Source organism: Kryptolebias marmoratus, linkage group LG15 (genome assembly GCF_001649575.2).
Source record: "Kryptolebias marmoratus isolate JLee-2015 linkage group LG15, ASM164957v2, whole genome shotgun sequence".
NCBI classification, from domain to species: Eukaryota; Metazoa; Chordata; class Actinopteri; order Cyprinodontiformes; family Rivulidae; genus Kryptolebias; species Kryptolebias marmoratus.
In genome coordinates this window covers 17,399,381-17,420,730 of record NC_051444.1, presented here as the reverse complement: position 1 = coordinate 17,420,730, position 21,350 = coordinate 17,399,381, and the positions used below count along the sequence as shown (strand labels likewise).

Genomic DNA, 21,350 nt, shown 5'->3' with positions numbered 1-21,350 from the left:
GGGGTGCTATGACTTTTCCAGGGGGAGCTACAGCACCCCCTAGCGCCCCCCTGGCGCCGCCAGTGTTGGGAACTAACAAAAACCCAATAAATCTGGTACTCAGTATGGATCATAGGATCAAATACAAAAACGGTTTATTAGTTCCTTAAAAAGTTAAAAATCTTTGTGAGTATTTATCACTATTTTTTATATAAATAGCAACTATTTGTCATGCTTAAGTTGTAACTCACTGATTTGTTCACAAAAATAATTTATGGTGTTCCCATTGGATCTTCTGTAGCGTTTCTTTTTTTGGTTTACAGCCCAGAACTTTTTTTTATCATTATTATTAATATTTTTTCCACCAGACAAGTTTTTTTACAATAAAATGAACAGCATTCATAAACCACAACCCGACAGAACTACAATACAGTTTGTAGGACAGACATTTCCTTTAGAAGCTGTCTTCGAACAAAAACAGAACCAAAACTGGGACATACCGTATTGCACTGTCCTTACTCACGGTGTGTTAAAGACAGAAAGTTTCAGATTGTTCTGTACACGGTAAAGAGCTGAAACGGAAACGACTTGCACGCACGTTTGCCACAAGTAGGTTAACAAAGGTAACGTGAAACTTTCAGATTTTTAAAACTGAAGCATGTGTTGGCATGTTTGCAGAGGTGTTTCATCTTTTGCTTCATCTTTATGACTGTTCAGATGTGGGTTGTAATATTAGCTCACACAACTTAAAAAGAAATGTCCCAGCAGGTATGCCAGGTTTGTAGGCAACAATAGGAGCAGAAGAAAAAAAAATCCCTCATAATGACACAATCTACTAACTTTATGAGTGGGATTGTTCCTTTTTGTCAGCGGGGATTCTTGTTTTGTTCATAATGCATAAATTATTCTGGTATTCAATTGTTATCCAGCCTTTAAGTGATTTTGTAAAAATAGCCGTATGCATTTTTTAAATTGCTGTTCTAGTCAGAAAATAGTTTTATGTTGTTTATTGAAGTCAATGCAACTGTACCAGTCGGAGTACAGTTCTGCCTGTTTACAAACTGTCATCTCAAGTATCATCCCTACATTAATCTGACACATCCATCCTGTCTCCGATGTCTGCAGTGTCTGTTGATTTGTTTTTATTCATCAACTCTGACTGTAGTTGCTCTGCATCTGAGTCACTATCACAGCAAGCTGCGGCTTCTCAAAGGAATACGTTTCATGTCAGACACCAGAGCTACCAGATTAAAAGCTTTAGTTAAAGCATATATTCTTTATTTATTAAAAAAATGCACAATTTTTAGATGACCTTTTAGTTGAATTACTTCATGCATTCGGTGAACTTATGCAACATCACTGCAAAGACATATAAAGACATGGCTGATGAACAATAACAAAATCTTATTATTATATTATTACACCAAATAAACTGAGGCCAAAAGATTTTTAATCACTTTATTGAACTGTCAACAATACAAACTTGCATTAGACTTAAAGTGTACATTTAAAAAGTGTGGAAAATGGGAATAGTTTTAAAAGGCTGACACAGGTGTATATAAAGATTTTACTTTCTTTTGCTTTGAACAGTATGAGAAAAATACTTCCCCTTCAGCTGTCCCTTGCTGGATTCTAGGCCTGAAAAGGGCATCCATTATGTCTGCGTACTTGGACTAACCGGATTCCATGTCAACACTGTCCTGTACTTTTATGACTTTGTTGTTTAACGTGACATGGGGCAGAAGTTTCACATTCACATCAGTCCACAAATACGATTTGGTTCTTGCTCTTGCGTTCGCCATCGTCGTCTTTTTCTTCTAGTTTTATGAATATTAATTTGACGTGTATCCACAATCTTCGTGTTCCTTAAATAACACACAAGCTGTAACATCTCCCACCAGCCGTGTTGCTGCAGCTTTTTTAGTTGCAGTTAATTGCTTGCATTTGCCCAGAGATTACCTTTTGTATAAAGCTGAGAAGTTGTTGATATTTTTAGAACAAACCACAGCTGGTAAGTGTGATAAAAAGCTGATAACTGTGATGGCAGGGGTTCAATCTCAACACAGATCACTCAGACTGCCAAGCTGATGCGTGCACATCCACTTATTTTGTTGCGACTGATGCAGACACATGCACGCACAGCACAAAACCACAAAGAGTTGTTTTGGCCAAGGCAGACTGGGCTTCCTGGCACGATGGGAGTATCTATATTAGTGGAATTTCCAAGTGGCCTCTTTTGGAAAACAGGCTGACACTGTAATTAAAACTTGGCGTGTGCAGAAAGGTATGGCACAAACTAAAACAAAGGTCTTTCTCACGTAGCACCTTTCTGAAATAAAGAACATTATTTATCCTTTTCTTTTAATTATTACTCATATTTGTTTTTACCCATATTAGTTTTTATTTACTCTGTTATTTCTGGATTTTATACCATGAGTTTTACACGACACCGTTTTTTTACGTTGAATTCTGGCAGTTTGTATCAATAAAGGGTGAAAACCCAACTTGTGAAGACGGAGAATAAGGCAGGAAATTTTCATCTAATATGAGCGATTGTTCGGTAGTTGAAAAGGAGTTCTGATTTATAGCTCATCCCAGTAAGTCAGGAAATGTTTGCAGGCGGTTCTGGCGTTTCATCGTTCCTCTTTGAAGGATTCATCCTGAGGGCACAGTGGCACTTCCTCTGCTTGATGAGCCTTAAAACGTTCTCTCATTAAACTATATATAAACAGCCAAAGCATGCATGTATTTATATACTTTTAAGGTTTATTAATGAAATTAAAAACATCCATGTTCAGTTGTGTTTTATTCTTGCAGCTCAGTCACAAAAAGAGTGTAACATCTAACAGTGTTCAAAGGTAAGGCTGTCAGGATGTGTTTCTAATCCAAACATGTTCTGTAGATTCCTGTTTGTCTAAATCTAACAAGGTGTTTTGAGTGAAAGAGACTGAAAATTAAACAACCTTAAATTAAGCAATCTTTACTATCAGTGGTCCCTGCCCCCTGAGAGGGTTTTTTTTTGTGTTTGGGTCAAATTTGCATGTGTTGTAGCTCATTTTGAGTTATAAAGTCACTGAGAAAATGAAGTTTATCAAACACTGGCGATAAGTTGATAAGTGTTGTGCTTTTAACTGAACTGGATGACAAAAAAATAAATGAAAGAAATCTTGGAATAATGTTATGTGCAGCTGTACAGACTGCTGAGTGATGTGTTGTAAAATGACATACCTTGTGTCACATTGGTTTTAAAATGAGACTAGCAGGTGGGCATCGGGCCCTAAATCAGACATCAACCAATGGAGAGATCCCTCTTAAACACAAACAGGAGTACAGAGATGGTAAAACAGGAAGCCACAACATTTTCTGCTTCAAATAACACAACAGGAGATTCACGCACAAATTTTTGCACTGGTTTATATATCTGAAGGTGCTCTGGGAGGAAACTAAAAATGGCTTTGCTCGTGTTGATGCATATTTGTCAAATGAATCTTTAGTGTTGGACCTATAAGTTGTCAGCCTTGGGGAAGGACAGAATCTCAGATGTGATAGTGTGTCTAATAAATTTCAAGTTGGTTGAAAAAGTATATCCAGGAAAAGTTGCATTAAAAAGTTTTGGACCTTAAAACGACACAAACTAAACTACTCAGACATACAGTTTCAAGGATTATTTTTCCCATTTATCAGTTTCTGTCTGAGACTATCTTCAGCTCGGCTTTAACAATAAAACCAACCCTGCAAGTGGCATTCACAAACAGCACACCTGAAACCTTATACCTGACCAGACAACCTCTACCTAGCCATCTATTTTCATTTCTCTTTTGTAACAATAAAACTAAGTAAGGCTATGGAAGTACAAAAGAATAAAGTTATACATTAAGGTCATGAAGTGGCCTAGACAGTCTCCTACAGAAAATCTGTGGTAGCCAAAGAAAAGTAAAGAATTTAGAAAGTTCATGTAAAGAGGAGTGAGACATGTACAAACCTGGCACCCAACCAGAAACATCTTACCTCTGTATTCAACAACAAAGGTTTCTCCATCAAGTCATGTTTTGCTTTGGGTTCAAAGTACTTATTTCACAATGACATGCAAATCAATGGTTTTTTTTTTAGATTTTTAGTTGATATTCGGTCCCTGTCCGTTAAAATAAAACTACCAAATAAACTAAAGATGGTTCATTTCTTTGTGCGTGTGCAAACTTACAAAATAATTATTTCTTCCACACATTAACCGAGACCAAGGATTGTGTTGGACAGCCAAATCATAACTAAAAATGTCTTCTTCACAGATGTTTTGCAAAATCTAAACAAAATCGGGCATTTGTAACATAGAAATAATGAGACTGTCTTTACTATCTCACAAATGACCCTTTTCACGAGCACTAGTTTTATGTTGAGTCACGGCCCAGCGGAGGAAACATCAAACTGTACTGACAGTGTTTGACTCAGCAGAGCGAGTGCTTAAGAAAGCAACTTGTCTTCATATGAAAGGGACAGAGAGGCAGTTCCTGTCATTCACAAAAACAGTTTTCATTCATCTGTGAATGGGAGTGTCTCTGTTTATGTGCTCACTGCAGAGCCTGCTGACTCTGACGGTATTTTCTTACTGTTATGTTTTTCATGTCTCCTTTGTGCATTTTTTTGTCGAACAAGCAACTTCTGACCAAACTATAACCCAGCATAAACCTTGAACCCACTTTCACAGTAACATGCTGCGCTTACATGAGAGAGCGGCGCACTAGTACGGACCATTAATTGCTCGAAAGCAAGCCTATGAGTCATGCTATGGGAACTGGAAATGCAGTGTGGCATGCCTCCTGCACATTAGTACATTTGTGCAGAAGAGAGTGAGGCGTCGACTTGAACATGGACAAAGTTGGCACCACACCCCTGCAGGAACATCTTTTGTCTTTTCCCATCGCCAATACTCTTTCGTAACCACTACAAAGATATGCAGTTTTTCAAACAAGTTGACAACTCATCAAAACAAGATCATAAACATTTTTCCCAAAATGTACCAAAAAAAAAATTCTGAAGTATTAACCGCTGACAAATAACACTTCTTCACTTCATTACCTAGCGCTCCACTCGCCGGCCATTTGTCCTGTGTCTCAGCCAGGTGATCAGTTTCACAACAGGTAGTGATACTGTATTGTGACAAAGGCCTGCACAGTCATATTTAGATGCTGAATCATGTGTGAAGGACAGTTATGCGTGACAAGACGTTTTCTCTAATGACATGCCGACACGATAATGAGAAATCTATTTGCAACAGTTCAATTTTTCTACATTTATTCTTCGCTCTTGCAAGGACACATCCCGAATGGGAAAAGTCTAACGTTGGGAAATTTTATTTTATAATCAAAACAACTATTGCCCATTTTCCGTATCAAAAATCACAACAAGAATGTTCTTTGTTTTGGGTTTGGTGTGCAAATCTAAGTTGTTCCATGTGACGCTCAAATTAGCCAGAACCAGACAGGAAGTAGCACCCAAAGCAGGAGTTTTGTCTGGAGTTACATGAATTTTGAGATTACATTTTTTTTATTTTTTTGCCCAGACAAATTCTATTGTCATCCTTACTTATCTTGCCATCAACAGCAGATATAAAATCCAGTTTTCTGATGTCGTCAACAGGTCAGCTTTGACATACTGCCGATGCACCGCTCTTCACTGTAAGTTTGAATAACCTGCTACGCTACTTGAATGCAACGCCGGATAGTGTGACCTAAATATCCTTGATGATTTTGAGCTTCAACATGAAAGCAAATCAGCCCACTATCTTACAGTTTAGCCAGCTTACTTGTTGGTAATGACTACAATCCTTGTTGCTTATTTGGTGGCTCAGAACTGGCTTGAGATCAAATTCAAACCATTTCTCACCCGGCAGGCTGTTGGCAGATCTGTTTATAACCTTGTTTTGTGCAAAACTGTGACATGAAATCAGTAGCATTTCCTTGTGAGAAGTCAGTGGGGCATGCTTAAGTGGAGGGAATGCTACTTTGGATGGAACAAAAGTAGTTTTGTTTTTGGTTGTTGTTTCTTTGCAAACACACGAAGCAGTTAAACCAGAGAAGCAGACAAGGGAAAGGGGAGCTTTTTGTAGTGGTGTTTACAGGATGAGAAAATTATCAGAAATAAGTGAACAACAAGCTGTGTTGCCCTGAAGGGATCAAAATTTACTTAAGACAGGTTACACCCATTGGCAGCAAACAGCTCAGCTCTATCCTGTGTCTTTTTCACACACAGTTTCGTCTACCTGCTTACGCTCATCCATACCTCTGCAGATACCTGCAGCAGAAAACACGCACACACATTCTCACATCCAGCCATTGTGATTTATGTGCAGGGCAGGTGTGGCACCTCCTTCTGTACATTCTGTCATGTCCCTTTAACAATCCCCGTATCATGATCACCATCTTTAATCTAGTGCTATGTGAGGACTGCCAGGTAACAAGCTGCTGGATTAGTGCCCTCGTTTATCACACACACACACACATGCCACAGTGCTTCACAGCAGCCGGTCCTGTTAACACACTTTCTTTTATATCTGCCTCTCCTTGGATTGCATAACAGAAATATGGTTTCTGCTATTGCTTCTTTCATGTTTTTATTACTGCCGCAATAAACCTGCCATTTCATTGTTGCAGGCTCCTAAAAAGAAGAGTGACTGTTAACTCAGATTGGGTCAAAAACACAAACATCAGCAGATTTTCACAAGAATCAGATGTGTCAGGCCTTATGCGTCCTCTGTTTTATTTATATTTGTCACTGGCCGATGCATGAAAGAGCATGCTGAGACACAGAAGGGCTCACATGTTCGAGTGCTTCACCATGAGCACCAGTAAATGCATTCCCCCTTGCTGCAAAAGAAAGAGCCAGTTGGGGTGTAATCAACACCGCCGTCCAGCGACTAAGTCAGCACTATCAGCCACGGTGTCGTCATCCCGCCTCTGTTCTCCCACGGCGTGTAATAAATCCACTGTGTCTGAGCACTTGGCATGCACAAATGATTAACTGGTGGCAAAGAGAACTGATTAAGGAGATAAAGCTTGGCACACAATAGGCTCAGCGCTACACGTGTACCTGTATAACCAGAGCTTCCTCACGCAAGGGAACTATTCATCTCTGCTCGGAGTCTCTCAACTTTTCTTTTTCACTGCAAGGTGTGCGGTAACAACTGAGTTTCCATGCTCACTTCTTCAGTGTCTTTAGAAATAAACCAGAAACAATCTGTACCTGGTTTGAGGAAAAGTTAAGATTAAATAGATACAGATAGGTCCTACTGAACTGTGAATAAATAAATAAGGCTATAAAATGGCAATAAAAATGCTGCTTGAATCCAAAATAAACACATGCGTACGGACTTGCTGACCTGTGAGGACAGAAAAAAGTGCTTAATCAAGAATCAGAGTGGACCCCACTGTTAGCTGAACAAAGTCCAATGTCCAAAGGACTTTTGTTTTTCTTGGATGTTCTGTAACTTTACATAATTGGTACATCATGGAGCCCAACATAAATAATAATTTGAGCTTTAGAAAGCACAAATATAGACTCAAATCTGCTTGCCATGAAAATTATTCTTTCTTCTCTTTAACAGCATTTTGCATTAGTGGCAACCTGGCAACAAAGAGAATAAGGAATTTCTCCTAAAATTATCTTCTTAGAGTTTCATTGAACTCTGTCCAGTGTTTCATGAGATATTTTGCTAACAGACAGACAGGGTTGATTCCAACAGCTATTATCAAAGATCTCATACAATCTGTTAGTACCCAAAGTGTGTGTTGGGAATGACTCCCACGTAATGCCACGCTAAATTTTATTTTTGTTATAATCATTGATTAGCTATGACGGCCATCTTGTATCAGGTTGACTCTAAATGGTAATCAGTTATACATGTGCATCTGATGATTGTCTTCCTGGAGTTTGATTAAAATCTGTCCAATGGTTCATGAGATATTTTGCTAACAGGTTGACACAAGAGCACACCTGCTCGCTCACATAGGCAAAAACATTATGACCCACCTTTCACAGTAGGCTACAAACATCCTCTTCTTGTTTATGATAATGTTGTAATTGTATTTAAGTTTATAATGGCTCTTGGAGCCACCCTGACAACAGACAGGTCCTGACTGAGCTCAGCTTGGAGCAAAACAGTGACACCAAACTTCTTACACACAAAAAATGTATATATTAATGATTTAGGCCTGTTTGATTCTGAGAGGAAGAGTATGTGTGTTATGAGTGTTTTTTTTTTTTTTTACTTTTCCTCTGCTTATTGTTTGTATTATTCCCACCATGCCTCCGAGGTGTGTGTGTGTGTGTGTGTGTGGGGGGGGGGGCAGAACTTCAGAAAGCACCTGATATGTGGAGAAAGTGACCTGCTGTTGCATCACAGCATCGTTTTCACAAGCAGACCTGTGAATCATTTAGAAAATCAGGAGTCTTTATAATCGACAAAAAAGCATTAAATGTGAACGCCCTGATCTGGTGAGCAGAAATGCACCTCTGCCTGAGCATGACTGCAAGAGTTTTTTTTTTTTCTTTCTTTCTGTGTAACCCAACTTTGCGTGCTGTCTAAAGAAACAGGCATTGATGGTTTTGATAAAGTTGGGTGACTGAAACCTCTCTCACCTCTTTTTGTACACAGCCTCTGACCCTTGGCTCTGTCCGAGCAAACACAGTCTGCACGCAATGCACAATGATTAACCCGGAGATCGTCAGTTCACACAGAATCTTTCAGAAGGAAGGGAAAAAAAAAACAGCTTCCCGTCCAAAAGTTACTCTTTTTAGGGATCAAAGTGTATTGCAGCTACATGCTTTTAGTCAAGGTATTTATCTATGATAATTTTTATTTTATCATTTCTGTAGAATATCTAGCAACATTTCACACACTGCCAGATCAGCATGTCTCATTTGTCTTATTTGTTCTAATCACTGACACAGATTACCACTACCACTAATAATAATAATATTAACAATAATAATGATCATCATCGTCATAATGATGATAATCATAATGATGATAAAGAAAAATAATAGGTTCTTCCTGACTCAGGGAAAGTAAAATGTAGAAGCAGTTCTTTCTTTGTGATTAGCAGGGAGAAAAAATTTGCAGAGTGAGACCTCCTCAGTGGAAACATGTTCTCTCTGAATTAACCCATTGATTGGCTGCTTGACGCTGCAAGCAGCATGAAGATTGTGTGTGTGTGTGTGTGTGAGAGAGAGAGAGAGAGAGAGAGAGAGGTGGGGGGTGGGTGGTAAGGGGGCAGAAAAGGTTAATGTATATCATGCATGACTTGCATTGCGTGCCAAGACAATCCTTTATAGAAAGATGATCACCTTTGTAGAAAAGTGGCTTATAAAATGTGATACAAAAGGCAAAATAAGAAATAAGATATATAAAAAATATAAAATTTCCATGTCATATAGTAAAAGGTTAAAGGATGATTTAAATAAATCTGGCCCAGCGGAAAATAAAACCTTTAAAATCAAATGTTACCAGTATCTCTGGAGAATTATCTATGTGAATTTATGTTTGTGTAAATTTTTATCATTTAATAATAAAATAATCTCAATTACTCTACAAGAGTGCAGTGAAAACTTTATTTTAAAACACATACAGAAAGTTCAAAATGTGCATAAAAGAAGCGTCTTGGGAATGAAAAGACTTTTAAAGTAGTACTGACGTGTTTTCAACTGAGATAACCTTGTTAAACACATGTTTCACAATATGTTGTTAAAGAATTTAATAAAGAAGCTCATTAAAATAGCTTGATAGTTTAATTAATTTTTTTTTCAGTTGACCTCAATGAATCAGGTGTTTTATAGGACCTGTCCTGCAAAATGCTATTCAAAAACAAGCATATTGAAAAATGATCTGCTGGTTTTCTTTTTTCATTTCAATCTGTTGATAAAACCTCTAAATATATCAGCTGGATTTCAACTTGAGTGCAATATACATATTTTATGGGTTCTTTTTTTTTCAGTGTCAGTCATGACTCTACTTAGACACGCTATCTGAAGTGGTTTGGTTTTTTCTTCTCTGATCTCTCCCTCCTTGGCCTCGCCTTCCCAGGTTCAGTTATGACACCTTCGTGCTCAGTCTCAGAGGGAGAAGTGACAGAAAGATAGATGACCGAGATATTTCCGCACGCAACTATTGTTTCTGCTGCAGAGCACCGATATACTGGCTTGCAGACAGAGGAGAGTGGAGTATATGGTGGTGGTGTTGGGTGGGTGGGGGGACATTTTGACTGTTGGCTCAGTTACTAATCTGGTATTCACGCTTACTAGGAAAAGGAAAGTGATAAAATAAGCCCCCCGTGCAGACACACACACAGACGCACATACATTAAATCTTTGTGTCAACACCCAGTAAATAGACCAAGCCCAAATCAGCAACAAGTTTGCTTTGTCTAGGTTGCGTGCGAAGGACACATCAGTGAGGCCTGATTTTGTATGTGGATGTGGTGACCCACTCTGACCTCTTATCTGCTGATCACTTCCTCCTGTTTTGACCTAAAATATCAACTTTACTCCACAACAGCCTTCTGTTGTTTACAGGCCCTGGCCTTAAGGTGAAGCACAGTCATATAACTTTCTAATTATCCTAAATGGAGCAGGAAAATCAACGGTTCTAATTAACTCATATTTATTATTAATTTTATTTTTTAAATATTTGTTAATTATGGTATTTATCAATTATGTTGTTTAATTCAATTTTTTTATTAGAATTTGCCATGTTTTGGAGAATTGAGAATCTATACCAGCCTAATAAGTATGGTCATTTGAAAATGTGCACTTGTTGTAAGTTCTATTTCTTAACAAAATACCAAAACAGCAGCACAATAACAGAACATAACAGGCATAGCTCCTCTAATGTGTTGAATTATATCCCATTTTTACAGTTAATAAAGTTTGCTGTTTCAATTGAGTTCATGTTCTTTTTTTCAGCTGAAAACTTTTTCTCGTGATTTTCACACTGAGCCCTGTCTGTAAATACCTGAAGACATTTGGGATTCGGAGGCTGTTTTTAAGTACCTTTTTTGAGATGTTGTATGTCATTAAAGTAAATCTATTCAATTTCTTATTGTTTTATTTTACACTGTTGGGTTTCACTATTTCATATTGTGCTTCTGACTATGCTGGCAACAACTATCATTTTTTAAAGTTTGGATAGTACATATTTACACAAGACAGTGCATGAAGAGCTGTGAGGTGGTTAGCACATACACTACATAGCACCAAGGTCTACGGTTCAAATCCGGGCTGTGCCAGTCCTACTTTGTGGAGTTTTCATGTTCTCCTTGTGCATGCACAAATGTATAGTTTCAGGGTGTACACCACCATTCCTTTATTAACTGCTGGAATGGGCTATTGCAGAGATTACTATAACCACAGACATCAGAAAAGCCTATTTTTTGCACTTGAACACTTGAAAGCCAGCACAAACTTTAACACCTCCACACAGTCTAATCAGAAGGTATATTGTAACTTTTTAGAAGCACCACTTTGCAGATTTCTCTGAGCTAACGTCTGTGTTGCAGCACAGTTTGCAGCACGTCACATGGACTGTGTTGGTTACTGCAGTATGTTATGTTGCTCATTCCGTAAAACTGGTGGACGCAAAAGAGACTCGGTGTAAAGGTCTAGGCATTTGCTTTAACCAGTAAAAACTTTTTAAATTTAATTTTGTTTTGATAGTAAAATGTGCTTTTCAGCAGCCCATTTCTGAGCAGCAGTAGTTAGTTATGCCTGGCCAAAAGGCAGCACTCTCTGCTGCAGGTAAGACACTAACTACTCAGGAATCCTTCATATTGTCACCTTCTTCAAAACAAAAGGGAAAATAATGAATTAATGGTTTCAAACAGTTCCACAACAAAATTACAAATGAAATAAATAATGCCTAAAAGAAATAAAGATCTTATTCTTTAGGTTTCAAAACTTAAAAGTGCAGGCCTCGCAAATGCAGCATACATTTAGTAAAATATTATTTTTTTATGAGATTTAATTTGTAAACTTTTACTGAAGAGAAACAAATACAAATAAATGATGTCTTCACTGACTATTCCATCGGGTCAATTTTAAGCAAATCTAAAAAGTGCTGGAAACACTTTATGAGTGCTTCTATATGTTAAAAGGTTTCTGCAACTTCAAAGATAGATGAGAGTGTCAGGACTGAATATAAAAGAAGCATCCACCAAGATGGGTTGTTGCTCACCAGTTTTAATTAGCTTTAAAAATATATATATTTCTCAATGCAAGGTGAAAGTAAATACAATTCTGCCACATCTAATGTTGTAAACAGTGTTGAGCTGTATTCAGGAATTATCCTAAACTGAATTACACAATAAAGAAACTTTGCAAAGTGAACTTTTGTTTCGGGGCCAGAAGAGAATTCACTCCTGGTGCTTTATGTGTCCTGGTCGACCTGATTCCCAAGAAAAAGGACAGCTTCAAGCTCGAGGGTTCACAAACATCAAACAGGACATCAGCAGGTCAACTGATGTTTCGGTAAAACCACAGCTGGTCTGAACTGTCCGATCTGAATGTGTCCTCAACCCGTTCCAACTGTGTTCACGTCTGTTTTTAGTGAGCAGATCGGGGCCCAAGTTGTAACTTGTTTATGAGAGGAAAAATGCATTAGAATCTATTTGGCAAATATGAGACGGTCCATAGTGGTGGTATGGAGATGTTTTTGTCAAGTCAAGTCAAGTTTATTTGTATAGCACATTTCAGCAACGAGGCAGTTCAAAGTGCTTCACATCATAAAAACACAAAAATAAAAAGTCATAAGAACAACGTTCAGTCGCCATTTCTGTGTAAAATTTATCACTGATGCAGAGTCAGAGAATGAAATGTTGAAGTGACATATGTTACCATTAAAACGATGTCTGGAGGGGGTCAGAGGTTATTTTAAATGGACAATGCCAGACTCCCACTAATGTGGCTTCACAGAAACAGAGTGCTTGACTTCTCTGCCTGCAGTCCAGACTGGTCTCCTTTTCCAACATCGACCACAAACATCTGAAGAATTGGAATGTTGCATCCAAAAATTTGCCTCAGCATTTAGTTTAATCTATCAGATAGTTTCATTAGAAAAAGAGACAATGGCAGTTCTCAAAAGAGAGAGACAAAGAGAGGTAGAGAAGCCCTGGTATGTATACCAGCCTCATTTATATATGTTGAAAAGGGCAAGAACATCCAACAGGGAGGAAAAAGCTAGACATTGTTAATTAGGACTTAAATCATTTGACTGCAGCATTTAATGCAATCAATCAAAAATGAATATCAAATGTGTTGTCTGTAAATATATATATACACATATATAAATTCAATTTTTTTTTCTTTGAACAAAGCAGTGATGGGAATATGCTGTGAGTTTGCATTAGGTCATAGCAACATTCATGTGAGGTGTCATGACCCGCCGCGCAAAATAATCCTATTAAGGTCTGCTCGATGGGGCACACGCAAGGCCAGGAGGCTGCTCAGCAACGACTTATGGGTAAAACTATTGTTCTCCTTCACAGTAGACTAACTATGACATTTCATTTATGTCACACAGAACTCTGGCTTTGAAATCTGCAGAATGACACAGAGCAGGGTTGTTTTTTGTTGTTGTTTTTTACATGTTGAGGCTCAGTTTATTCATCATGAGTCCGTCTGGGAGAACCTTTGTGCTGCTGGGAGATGATTTCTAACATAAAATCGTTATTCTCATAAATTAAAAGTGTTATGATGATTTCAATATAAATAGTTTTTTTGTCAACTACCCTTTTATTTATTTAGGAAGCAGTTTAAATTTGCTTAAAAGCGTTTTTGGTCCAAGCCTGTGCTAAACAAACGGGTCACTGCGAGTTGTTTCAGGGCACGCTCCTCCAGTGGGCAAGTTGCTTGAGAATTTTAGTGTTGCTCAACAGTGCATTCAGGGAGTATTACATTTGTTTTGGATCATAATACAGCGATCCTGGCTCAGATAATACCACCGTTTTGATTCTTCCAGTGGAACAGAAGAAATGGACGATCACAAGAATAATTGAAAACAAAATCTTAATGGGATTTCAGTTAAGCAGACGGATAAAATTTAATTAAAAAAAGACTTACAATATCTGAATGGAAAAAAGGTCCGTATTGGAAGACTTGATATATATATTTCTTTTTTGTTGGCCATCACAGAACATTAGAACTTTATGGCTGTGGGAGAGGTGCATGTACCTGATGCTAAATCATAAAACACACCAGAGACAGAGGAAAACAGCCTCCTGACAGGGCTGGTATGCAGAGAGAGACTCTCACACGATGAGGCTGAGGTACACACCTGCTGCTAAGGTGTGTGCGTGACAGCCTTTGCGTGAGTAGAAAGACTAACAACCTTCTCAGTCATTACACCTGCTTTTATGTCCACAAATTCTTCTTCAAGACGTATGACTGCAGGCAAAACATGTTTTTATGTTTTTCCCCTAACCCAGTTCTGTGAAAGTGGACAGAAGAAATCTAACACACCCCAGGGCTTACGTCCAGTTGTCCCCCCCCCCATTTTTTTTTTTTTTTTTTGCTTCCATCTACACAAAGTTTTGATCACGTCTGATCACTCTCTGCAGTGGTCTGTAATCTCTTCAAATCTTTTTAGGAATTCCTGAACTATTTCAACCCTTCCACTCCCAAGTGGGCTCAAACATTTGCCTCCTCTGCCCCTCGAGGACCTCCCACCCTTTTTGGATTTCTCTGTGGTAAAGAATAAAGCTGTTTAATGCACGCCACGTCCTGCTGGACCCTCTCCTGTGAAGTCTACCTGTTGTGGTGTGACACACACCCCTGCTGCTTCAGTGAGACCACAGGTGGCTAATGTACTCACACAGCCACATTAAAAAAAAAAAAAACTCTCCTGCTTCATGTTTCATTTATCATTAACACAGATCTCCTTCACTGGGCAGGTTTTATAATGTTCCAGTCTGACAGTAACTCTGTACTCTTTGCCTAAATGTTTCTCACCCTAACATATTATCTGTCACCTGCTTAGTTAAGTGTCCCATTGGACTAGAGTAATTACAGAATATATTATTAAATGGGTACAAAGCTGCATACCATTACCATCAATTTATATAAGTGTTATATTCAGGTAGCCTATACATCGGTGGATACAACACAATTATCTATCTATCTATCTATCTATCTATCTATCTATCTATCTATCTATCTATCTATCTATCTATCTATCTATCTATCTATCTATCTATCTATCTATCTGTTCACTTATTTATTTCAGAACGGTAAATGAACACACACACACACGCACACACCCACACGGTCTTATCCTTTATCCTGAGCCTGGGTACCCGCTGAGCGGCAGAGAGGGTGACGAGGTCAGCTCGTTTCCAGATTTTACCCCATGTCGGGCTCGCGCCTGTGCGCGGCTGCCCAATCCGGGCCCGCCGTGTTGCATGACTGCGAGAGTGAAGCCTGAGTGGCAGATTGCATGACTCCAAAGCCCCGAGATCCGCGCATTTACAGAAGCTATACAGTGCGCGACTTTGTGCACCTTCGTGCAGGCAGGGAGGGGAGCAGCACGCACACGCGCAGACACGCGTGCGCGCGCGCACACACCGGAGTATTTCTGTCTTTGTTCTGCAAGTTTAAAACCTTTTGTGTCTTTTCCAGAGGCTGCAGCCTTCGCGTGACTTAAGCAAGCAGATTTCGGATTGTCCAGAGGACCGAGACCCTCCCCTCTGGACGGCGGCTCCGCTTCTCACGCAACCTGCAGAGGCGCAGCGCCGCGGCGCACGGAGCAGGAGTCCCTGCGGAGCGCGCGCTCAGTCCCCTGGGGGGCTCCGCCTGCTGGGGCTCACCAGGCTGAGCAACAAACAAAAGTTTGGTCGGATGGACCTTTATAAGAAAGAAGGAAAAAGAAAAAAGAAAAAAACATTTCCGTGAATTTTGTCGTAGTTGTTGGATGATATTCAAACCGTTTTGGCTGTCGATTTAAAGAAGCATTTAAGTCATTTTAAACCCCAAAAGGCAGTCTCCTGAAAGTGTCAAACTTAACATTGTAAAATGGCAGAAACATTATTCAAAAGGAGGGAAATTATTAAACGGAATTTCCTTTTATTTTTCCTTTTCTGCATCTAATTTATAATCAAAGCCTGCCTTGCATAGGTCGTTTCCATTTCAGATAACAACAAACTATTTTTTTTAATGAAATAAAATATACACAACATAATCTACAAGATGTGCTTCTTCTTAAATTCTACTTAAGTTTAATTTCTTACAACCTCACAGTGAAATATTTGCTTTTAAGCAGCGTGCTTCATGTTTTGTTAATAATAAACTGAAACGGGGTGTTAAACTGTTTTTTAAAAAAATCAATAGTAATTTATTTATTTTGTATTTCATAAAGATGAAATATAAAGAAAAATAACTTTCTTCAAAGTCATGATCTGAACGTCGTCTCAGAAGTTTGTTTAAATGAAGAAAAAATATTATCTTCAAGAAAAATAGTTCAGTTGCTTAACAAAACGAGAAAAAAGGGTATTTTAAGAGTATATTACGGAGAAAAATAAAGATATTTTTAAAATATTTCTGGTGATGATCTAAACATGAGTTAAGAGTGCATGTGGAAGCAGATCAAACTATAAACTCAATAAATAAAACAGGCATGAGCTGGGCTCCCACAGCTTATTTCCAGTCAGAGCAGAGCTGATTTATTGTTAGTCCCAGAGAGGGTCCTAAATCCGTTTGCAGAACTTTCCTCAATCCAAAGACTGAGGTTCTGTAGAGTTTTTGGACCATCAGTGGTGGTAATAGATGTGCTCCAATTTATTTATTTTGCAGTGACTAAAGCCAGGTGGTTAGACAACGAAAAATAAACTAAAAATGAAGTCTGCAGGTTGCAGTTCTACCTGTGCAGAGAAGCCGGTTATAAAAAGTTGAAAAGAGGACGAAGACGAGCGGTACTGAACTCATCTGCCCTCTCACTTCAGCAGCGCTGCCTGGCACCCCCACCCCACCACACCCCCTCCCTCTCACGCAAATGGTCAATCTTTAACTGTGCCAGAGAACACACAGGTAGGCAGCAGGCACGCAAAGACATCTGTTTTTTTTTTTTTTTTTTTTAACAAGTGCAAGAGGATGCATGAAGGTTTTTAATGATCGATTCCTTCCTCTGACATCAAGTCCAGCAACATCCACAACTTATTCCTTTATGCTTTGGACGTGCAGAAAGAAAACTCCTCTGCTGTTATCCACACAGTGATCAGACTCGGATGAATGAAAGCCTCTGCGTCAGCAAATACTTGCACAGATAGAGCCAAAGTGCGCAAAGATGGACAGAAATGGATAAAAAAAAGCTAGAACACAAGCACTTATCAGGCTTTATAGGAGCCCCATGGTTTGCGCAAAAAATGATGAACATGACTGTTTCTGCGAGCAGTAACAACCTGCAGAGCAGCAGATGAGGTGAAGTTCAAGAGCCATCACAGGTTAGAAACAGATTACCAGCCGGCGGGAATCTGGCTCTGCCTCTAATGGTTCCGTGAGGAAGACTTCGTGCAGCACGCAAATTGTGTAATGTCAAGACTAATTCAGATACCACCCCAGCACACAAGGTTTGTTTTTTTTTCTGTTTCAAACTTCATTCATAACAGAGAGGTGGAGAGAGAGGTGGAGGGGGGGTGATGATGTCACATCTTGAGCAGCCAATCACATTGCTCGGTGCTCTATAAAAATAAGAGTCCACTCAGTTTTAAAGAGTTAGGAGAGGTAACTTGGAGAACAGCTTTGCAAATCGATCTTTTCTTCTCGGCCAGTTTGGACAGGCGCCTCTCAAATCTCATCTTCATTCAACAAAAGGTAAGCCAATTATATAATTTTTTTTTGTCAGATTAGAGCTAAAATGCTTTCTAAAGACTAACCTAAATATAAATGAGTATTGCATGTGCATTTTGCATTAACCTGTACGCCAGTAAGTCATAAGGGAAGTTTTAAGTGTACAGTACATCTGCCATTGTACATTATCTAACTGTGTGCAAAGATCAAACTGCAGTACAGAGTGAAGCACATGGCTCAGTTCTCAGTTACTTCAAACTTAACTGAGCGTACAATTTGTTGCACAACACCTTTTCTTCTCCTTGCCAACAATGATCTAATGCCCCTCCTATTTAATTTACAGGTTGTGCAGAATACGAGAAAAAAAAAAGTTGTCATCATGGCATTAATGATTCTGCCGATCTTTGGAGCAGTGTCTGTATTTGAGGCTCTGCTAGCATTGGTGGTGCTCTGCTTGGTCTACCTGGCCCTCAAGCGTTACAGCACAAAGATTCCCGAGGGGCTTCGTCGGCTCCCCGGCCCAAGAGCTCTCCCTGTCATAGGGAATATGCTGGAGCTGGGCAGAAAACCCTACCTGAGTCTCACTGAAATGAGCAAGCGTTATGGAGAGGTTTTCCAGGTTCAGCTTGGCTCACGTCCTGTTGTCGTTCTGAGTGGTTATGAAACTGTCAAACAGGCTCTCACCAAACAAGGGGACGACTTCTCCGGCAGACCTGACCTGTACAGCTTCAGCTTCATCAACGATGGCAAGAGTCTGGCGTTCAGCACAGACAAAGCTGGCATTTGGCGCACTCGCAGAAAGCTGGCCTACAGTGCGCTGCGTTCTTTCTCCAACCTGGAAGGCACAACCTCAGAGTACTCTTGTGTGCTGGAAGAGCACATCTGCAAAGAGTCTGAGTATCTGATCAAAGAACTAAACAACGTCATGAAGACAGAAGGCAAATTCGACCCTTTCCGCTACATCGTTGTCTCTGTTGCCAATGTGATCTGTGGCATGTGCTTTGGCCGGCGTTATGACCACCACGACCAGGAGCTGCTGGGCTTGATAAACCTCTCTGAGGATTTTGTCAAGGTGACAGGCAGTGGAAACCCAGCAGACTTCATCCCTGCTCTGCAGTACCTGCCCGACAAAGCTATGAAGAAGTTTGTCGACATCAACAGCCGCTTCTGCAATTTTGTTCAAAAGATTGTCAGTGAGCACTACATCACTTTTGACAAGGTACCCCCTACATACATGGCCTGTTATAAAATATCAATCAGCCCAATCTACCTGACAAGCATTATCTTGACCTTTTAATGATTTACTTTCAGGACAACATCCGTGACATCACAGACTCCCTGATTGATCACTGTGAGGACAGGAAGCTGGACGAGAACTCCAACGTCCAGATATCAGATGAGAAGATCGTTGGAATTGTCAATGACCTGTTTGGGGCTGGTACGTTTAGTACATGTTGAGTGATAGAGCTGATAAAACTAAATGTAATCACAAATTTATAAAAAAAAAAACCAGCATCTTCCTCACAGAGCTTTTGTTTGTCTTCTAGGTTTCGACACGATCTCAACTGGTCTGTCCTGGGCTGTGATGTACTTAGTGGCTTATCCAGAGATAGAGGAGAGGCTTTTTACAGAAATCAGTAAGTTCAGCTTTTTCTTTTGCAAATTTATTGTTGCATAACTTTCATGAACACTTGACATAAATGCATACCCTGCTCACCTATTTGAATGTGGCTCTCTAACCATTTGATTGTCTCTTCTTGTTTTAAGAGGAAAAAATAGGTCTGGATCGTACTCCCACCCTCTCTGACAGAAACAACTTACCCCTCTTGGAGGCCTTCATCCTGGAGCTCTTTCGCCATTCTTCATACTTGCCCTTCACCATCCCACACTGGTAAGGTTTGTCTATTTAAACACAGCGGAAAGTAACATATTTGCTTAAGAAATATGTTGTCATGGATATGCAAAGTGTTGCAGAGAAAAAAGAAGTTGGACACATAGATGTGATTGGCATAGACATAAGAATGCATGTGATAGATGCTAATAAATACCTAATGGATTGTCATGCTTGTCTTCTTTTTTAGCGCTACAAAAGACACATCTCTGAATGGCTACTTCATTCCCAAAGATACGTGTGTCTTCATCAACCAGTGGCAGATAAATCATGACCCGTAAGTTTTACTTTATCGTAGTAATACTGATATTAGACTTTAATTACAAAGTAATAAAAGGAGCTGATAAAATTTAAATACCCAGTTCATTATGTTTTAAAGCCTGTTTAATGTTTTCTTATTCATTCCACCTTTCAGGGAGCTGTGGGAAGACCCGTCGTCCTTCATCCCAGACCGTTTCCTCAGTGATGACGGGACTGAGGTCAACAAACTTGATGGAGAGAAGGTGGTTATTTTTGGCCTGGGAAGGCGGCGCTGCATCGGCGAGGTCATTGCACGAAATGAGGTCTTCCTCTTCTTGGCAATCATTATCCAGAAGCTGCACTTCTACCAGCTGCCTGGAGAGCCACTGGACCTGACCCCTGAGTATGGCCTCACGATGAAACACAAACGCTGCCACCTGGGAGTCAAATTAAGAGATGAGAATGCACAGTGAAGCTATCTGTAATTCTGAAAGTAAGACTCTGAAGGTGGTCTACGTTGACGCTGAGATTATAAGAGTCAGCGAAAGAAGTATCTTTTTTAAGAATGTGAGGGTGACTTATCTGTAGAGCTAATGGCATTAAGGCAGATAAATGAAGTTTGCTCTATGCAAATTGTAAGAAATGTTTTGTTTTTGATGTTTTTAGTTTTCAAAGCAAGTTTTTCTACTTCTCGGGGAAGTTTAAGGAGATACTTGTTTCTTCTGCTGTGTGGTTCTGTAACATAAAAAGATCCCATTCAGAAATTAGAAAACAAACAATCAGAGCTGTTCAACATTTGGAACCTGAGTGTTTTAGTCGATAGGCATTAATATGAAGGACACTGCAAGTGAATTCGTATCATACTTGTAAGCTATTTGTTTTCATTTCATTATACTATAGGTGTCAACACTGAAGCTATATTTGTATCCCAAAATGTGATTGTTTGTTTATCAACATCTCTATATATTTGATAGGTCATTTTTATGATCCAAACATATGTAAATGTTTGAGGTGAAATACTTTTTTATAAAATGAAATGATTTATTGTGGCAGTTCAAATAATTCTGGAAAACTATTACCAAGTTGTACAACATTTTGTCTTTATTATATCAGTTATTGTTTATGATGTAAGGGTGTGTACTCTTTTGAGTATACTAATACCAATGTCATTAATAATAAAAAAGAATGCTGTACTGAACATCCTGCTGTGTGCCTGACTTGAAATGAATTCACAAACATGCACCGAAATGCCAAACAAATGTTTTATATAATGGTGAGATAGGATCTTCAAAGCAGATATCTATCATCATCCTACTCACAACATTTCAAATGATGACACATTTCCCATTCATGTGTATCAAACCGTCAGCTTTAGATATCTACTGTGCACGTACACGTTTTTAGTCTAGAATGAACATTG

The 21,350-nt window shown here is 39.2% G+C and overlaps 1 protein-coding gene across 2 annotated transcripts; it reads left to right on the top strand.

Moving 5' to 3' along the window:
• The first annotated feature begins 17,691 nt into the window (after positions 1 to 17,691).
• On the top strand, positions 17,692 to 21,128 carry LOC108243353 (cytochrome P450 1A1). 2 transcript variants are annotated; one of them, XM_017428724.3, is made up of 7 exons: positions 17,692 to 17,823; positions 18,143 to 19,018; positions 19,111 to 19,237; positions 19,347 to 19,436; positions 19,567 to 19,690; positions 19,881 to 19,967; positions 20,106 to 21,128. In XM_017428724.3, the coding sequence occupies exons 2-7, from the start codon at positions 18,179 to 18,181 to the stop codon at positions 20,401 to 20,403; spliced, it is 1,566 nt and encodes a 521-aa protein (XP_017284213.1). In that variant the 5' UTR covers positions 17,692 to 17,823; positions 18,143 to 18,178; the 3' UTR covers positions 20,404 to 21,128.
• Positions 21,129 to 21,350: the final 222 nt, after the last annotated feature.